Source organism: Penaeus vannamei, chromosome 7, assembly GCF_042767895.1.
Source record: "Penaeus vannamei isolate JL-2024 chromosome 7, ASM4276789v1, whole genome shotgun sequence".
NCBI lineage: Eukaryota > Metazoa > Arthropoda > Malacostraca > Decapoda > Penaeidae > Penaeus > Penaeus vannamei.
This window is the reverse complement of record NC_091555.1, coordinates 48,954,896-48,959,895: the sequence shown is the minus strand read 5'-3', so window position 1 is coordinate 48,959,895 and position 5,000 is coordinate 48,954,896. Positions and strand designations below refer to the sequence as shown.

General features: G+C 32.9%; 1 protein-coding gene across 4 annotated transcripts in view; it reads right to left on the bottom strand.

The window, feature by feature from the left end:
- The window catches only part of Snx27 (sorting nexin 27), a 27,647-nt gene that overhangs the window by 1,146 nt on the left and 21,501 nt on the right, over nucleotides 1–5,000 (bottom strand). For all 4 annotated transcript variants that reach the window (XM_027383228.2, XM_027383227.2, XM_070123889.1 and 1 more), the window contains exons 8-10: nucleotides 3,301–3,441; nucleotides 2,694–2,822; nucleotides 1–2,486 (exon numbers count right to left, since the gene is read on the bottom strand). The exon at nucleotides 1–2,486 is cut by the window's left edge and continues 1,146 nt beyond it. In XM_027383228.2, coding sequence (XP_027239029.1) covers nucleotides 2,430–2,486; nucleotides 2,694–2,822; nucleotides 3,301–3,441 — 327 coding nt within the window. In that variant the 3' untranslated portion in view covers nucleotides 1–2,429. The remainder of the gene's footprint in view (nucleotides 2,487–2,693; nucleotides 2,823–3,300; nucleotides 3,442–5,000) is intronic.

Below are 5,000 nucleotides of genomic sequence, written 5' to 3'. Positions count from 1 at the left end.
GGGGGAGGGAGTCCATCACTGATGGTCAATGTCCTCTATCTGATAAAAGCCTTAGGCATCAATGTAACTTTCTTTTGCTTTTTTCCTACTACAAATCTTTGGATAAAAGATATGAATGTCATCTTTCATCGATTAAAAAAATAAAAAGATAAAAATATAAACAGGTGCTTATCTACCTACAATAAAACCTAGTTTTATATATATATGTATATATATATTCATCAGACTAGCTTAAAATCATTAACAAGTTCTTATATAAAATGGAATGTCCTTAAGGAAAGGTGCGTTGGTAATACAAGGAATGGAAGTGAATCCAAACTACTATGTACAATGCCAGTTAACCGAAGAATTTTTCTCTCACCTCCCCTTTGCCCAACGGGTATTTGAAGCGAGTGTTGGGGATTCTACAAGCATAGCCTCTCCTCCTGATCATCAACGCACCTTCCAAAACTAAAGAGGGTATTTCGGGTGAAGGGTGACTTCAAGAGCGTCATTAAATATTTTGAATGGAATCGATAAAATGCGTGAAATGCAAAACATATGAAGTAAGAAGTTAAAATACAACTCTTTGAACTTATCCTTAGTCAAAAGGTGAAGAGACAGCATAATAGTACAAAGAAAGTGAAATGAAAATGGATTCAACCTATATGTAACTGTCTACCAAATACAATAATAAGAATATTATATCAAAAGAATATAATCATAATAATAATAATAATAATAATAATAATAATAATAATAATAATAATAATAACAATAAAAGTAATAACATAAACAACAAATATGATGACCCTAGTTTAAGTAAGTATTACATGGTGACCCTATTTTAGATAATTATAATACTGTAGACCAATAATTCTACACATGAATGCAACTTAAAAAGGTCTAATAGAGCTATCTGTATCACATCTACACTGGCATTCAGTGAACAAAAATTATCTATAAAAAATAACTAGCACTAACACATGAATCAGTGACAAAACAGTGGAACAATGTTCATTTTCAAAGCCTTGTGTATATATAGAACGAGAATGAAAGGGCACAGAATAAATAATTTCTTCCTTTTTTTCTCCATGTAAACCCAAGGCTATTAAGCAAGATGCAGGTAGATCCTATCAGCACTATGCTATTCCTGGAGTGTGTTCGAAATTATTCATGGCAGACTGCTTTGGTGACATAACTCCTCGTAACATATGAGTACCTTCAAATTGTTTTACGTAATCTAAAGACTCCTTAGCAGAGTCAATAAAGTACTAAATCAACCAATAATTAATATCACATCAAAAATCATACCGCTACAGTATCATACATCTTTGTAAATCAATCAGTGATTATTTCTACTCAACTGATCATTAAAAAGAAAAAAAAATTTAAATGAAGATGAAGAAAAAATTATATACATATATGTATCAATAGTAGCATGTCTGTAGACAAGAAACCAGTAAATGAACAACACAAGATTAATACATACCTCAATTAAGAACCAAAGGTAAACACACAGCATGCATACTTTCTCCCTAGGAAATATCCTTTTTTTTCATTTCCTTAAGTGTTCACAGATACACTTCACAAGTCTCTGTGATATTGTACATGTCATATTGACCAGTTTTCATTGGAAAATAGACAATATTAGACTTGAGCACAAATTATCACTCAATAATATATCTTAAAAACACCTAAAAACATGAGAAATCAATGTTATTTGATAATCTTCATACATAGCTAAAACATTTATGTATAGTGCCTGGCAGAACAGCTTCCTATTACACAGCTAGTGGATAGGTAATGTCATACATCCATTCTGTTAGCATACTCAAGAGAGGTTCTAACAACCTACAGTGTACAGATCTAACAATGGTTCTTTGGACTGCGTTGTTAAGTTACTCTAAATATATATCTCTTCTCTTTCCTTGCATAACATACATGTATTTCCATGACATCAAGTTAAAAGTAATATCAATTTTTCCTTCTGGATTTTCCTCATTTTTCTTTTTATGGGGGAGGGGAGGGGGGCGAGTACTTACGTACCTTTTCTAATTTGGGTAACTGAAATCCTTCAATTTTATACCTCATCAAATTAGTACCTCCTATAATGTATCAATTATAACAATAATGATAATGATAATCAAATAATGATAATAATAACAATAATAATAATAATGATAATAATAATAATAATAATAGCAATAATAATAAAGACAATACTAATAATAATAATTACAACAATAACTAATTACAATAATAATAAAAAATGATTCACAATGGAATGACCAGCAGAAATACAACCCAATGTATAATCCTATAATGATCTCTTCTTCTTTTACTTCTGTTCTTTCAAAACAGAACTCTTTATTTCACAATATCTACAATCAGATATATTCCACCTTAAATTTCAACAATTTCCTAAGTCAAATGCCGCTTCCAGCTACCTACGTCCACTGTTGTTCTTCCTGGATTCGTTGAAAGCATTCATCCATGAAGTGGTACTGCAAGAAAAAAATGTAACAAAAATCATTGTTCAAGAGTTCTGGATTTTCTCTTGTCATATCCAAATATAAATCAGATCTTAAGTGTTGACAGAATGAAAAGATTAAATTACACAGACAATTTGAAATACAGGTAAACTAACAGAGGACAGACATAAATATTAACACACCCACACCCAAAAGAATAAATCATCAATTTCAACTTACATAGGGAGTGAATATTTTCACCCATCTGATAAGGTCTTCAGTTTGCCGATAGAGGAAACAGAAGGCCATGCCCTCATCATCTATTTCAAACTTCTCAATCGTTGACCAGGCAAAGTCAATTACTTGTGTCTGTAAAACATAAGGGTTTAAAATAAGGTACACAGAATCCAGTATCTTATTCTCATTCCTGGTTCTTAAATATAATATAATCTATCTTGTTTTTTTCTGCATGGGAGAACTGTAATGCAGGAAAGATAAACTTTCAAAATAGTTTTATACTCAGAAATGTTTTCTAGAGCTAACCAGGAGTCATTAATTGCTACATATGAGCATGCATTATTAAGATTGGATAAGTTCCATGATTTGCAAATTTCACAAAAGCATTATCAAGTTTCTTACAAACAAATAAAATTAAATGATACGACTTATAAAACAATGAAATGAGAAGGAGCATGTTATCTTAATTTGGATGTAAAAGAAAAGAGGGCTTTCAGTATTGCTGCAAAACTCAATGAACTAGACTAAACTCCTCTTCAATAAACATGACAGCTCTCATTATGTTTCTTACATCCTCTATCAACAATCATATATCAAAGATACTACTAACCTGTAATGTACCATCCTCTTTACAAGCTTGTAACCTAAATGACTTATAACCCACATAGGCAACAACATGTCCCTTCTTCCTAGAGTCACATGGGCAATGAGGAAACACTATATCACCATAGCCTTCACATCCACGGACAACCTATAAAAGAAAGTTTAATCTAAATCTGTGGTTTTCAAAAGACTGAAAAAAAAAGAAGTTTGGCATCCACTGTTACATCCTTAACCCGTTGGATCCAGGTGACAGTAATGCCAGGTCATAAAAAAATTTGACTGAGTAGCAGGTAATGGGAATATGTCATGGAAAAATTTTGCTGAACAGGAATGTCATGAGGTACTGCTGACAAGTGACAGGTACTGGAGATGGAGGGAGATTAGACTCTGTGGGCCTTTAGGATTACATTATTTCCATTGATAAGTGAGTGAAGAAGGTCCAATCTCTTAGCCATACTTGGAAGAGCACCGACTCAAGCTAGAACACTATCTCCATGCACTGTAACCTATTCTTGCCCAACTGGCAGTGCAGGAGGTGTTACAGAAACTTTAATATTATGAAGATGTAAAAAACAACAAATAAAATATTGTCATTCATTATCATTAGAGTTGTAGACTACATAGAGATAATATGGATTCTTTTCAACAAAAACAGTCAATCTTAATTCATCATACCATTTATCAAAAAAAAGACCTTGGAAAATGGAAAAGCAGCTTATACAGCTATGCCTGGTTCTCGTAGCAGCCTTCTTGGTTGATTCACTCAAACCAGAAGATTGTGATGGAAAAAAAAATGCAAAATATCAAGCTCCTACATTAGGACAGATAATCCTCTTGCCAGTAACCTGCACACCAAGGTTGAACATCCCTGACATGGTAGAACTAGGTGAATTTCTACTTCATCATGAATTTGTAAAAATCTGTAATGTAACCTGAGATGTGAGGAGCTTTGCCATATCTCTTACTCCTATGTGTCTGAATAATGGCTCAGAAGTGATGAAGAGGTTGGTTCACCTTTCTGGCTGATCATAAATTAATCAAAAACATTCCAAACAACCTTTCAATATGGTGAAAAGAATAACATCAGTTCAACCATTCCAGTCATGTACTGCACATCTCTTTAGTAGTATATATTTTCATTTAATGCAAATTTTCATTTAATACCATTCGTAAAATTATACAGTGAAGTACATGATAGCTCCCCAATGCAGCAAAACTAGTGGAGTGTAACCAATACTAGTACACTACAGTATCCCATATAGTTATACAATATGGTGTTCCGCATTGTCCACTATCACAGGACTTATTGGGGGCATTAACCTACGCACTAAACAGTTACGTGCTGATTTGGCTCTGACTGTAGTCACCGAGACAGCTCCTCAAAAGTAGGCTTTGTCTTTATATAAGCTTATTTCCTCAAAAAAATCATATATATACTGCAGTTAAAAACATGGACAGTGGGTTAAATAAGTCTTCTATAATCTTCCTTTTCCCTCAGAGGCTGACTGCGGGCCACTGCACGGCTTGGTAGAGCATGAGGATAACTTACAGCAATTAGGTTCAGCAATATATGCTTATCCTATTCTGTTTACACAGTGTGTTTTGTAATCAATTATGTTTGATGCCCTTCATATGAATTCAATTTTCATAATTCTAATTATCATCATTCTAATAATCACACAATTAAATAGGTCTATTAAGTAAAAA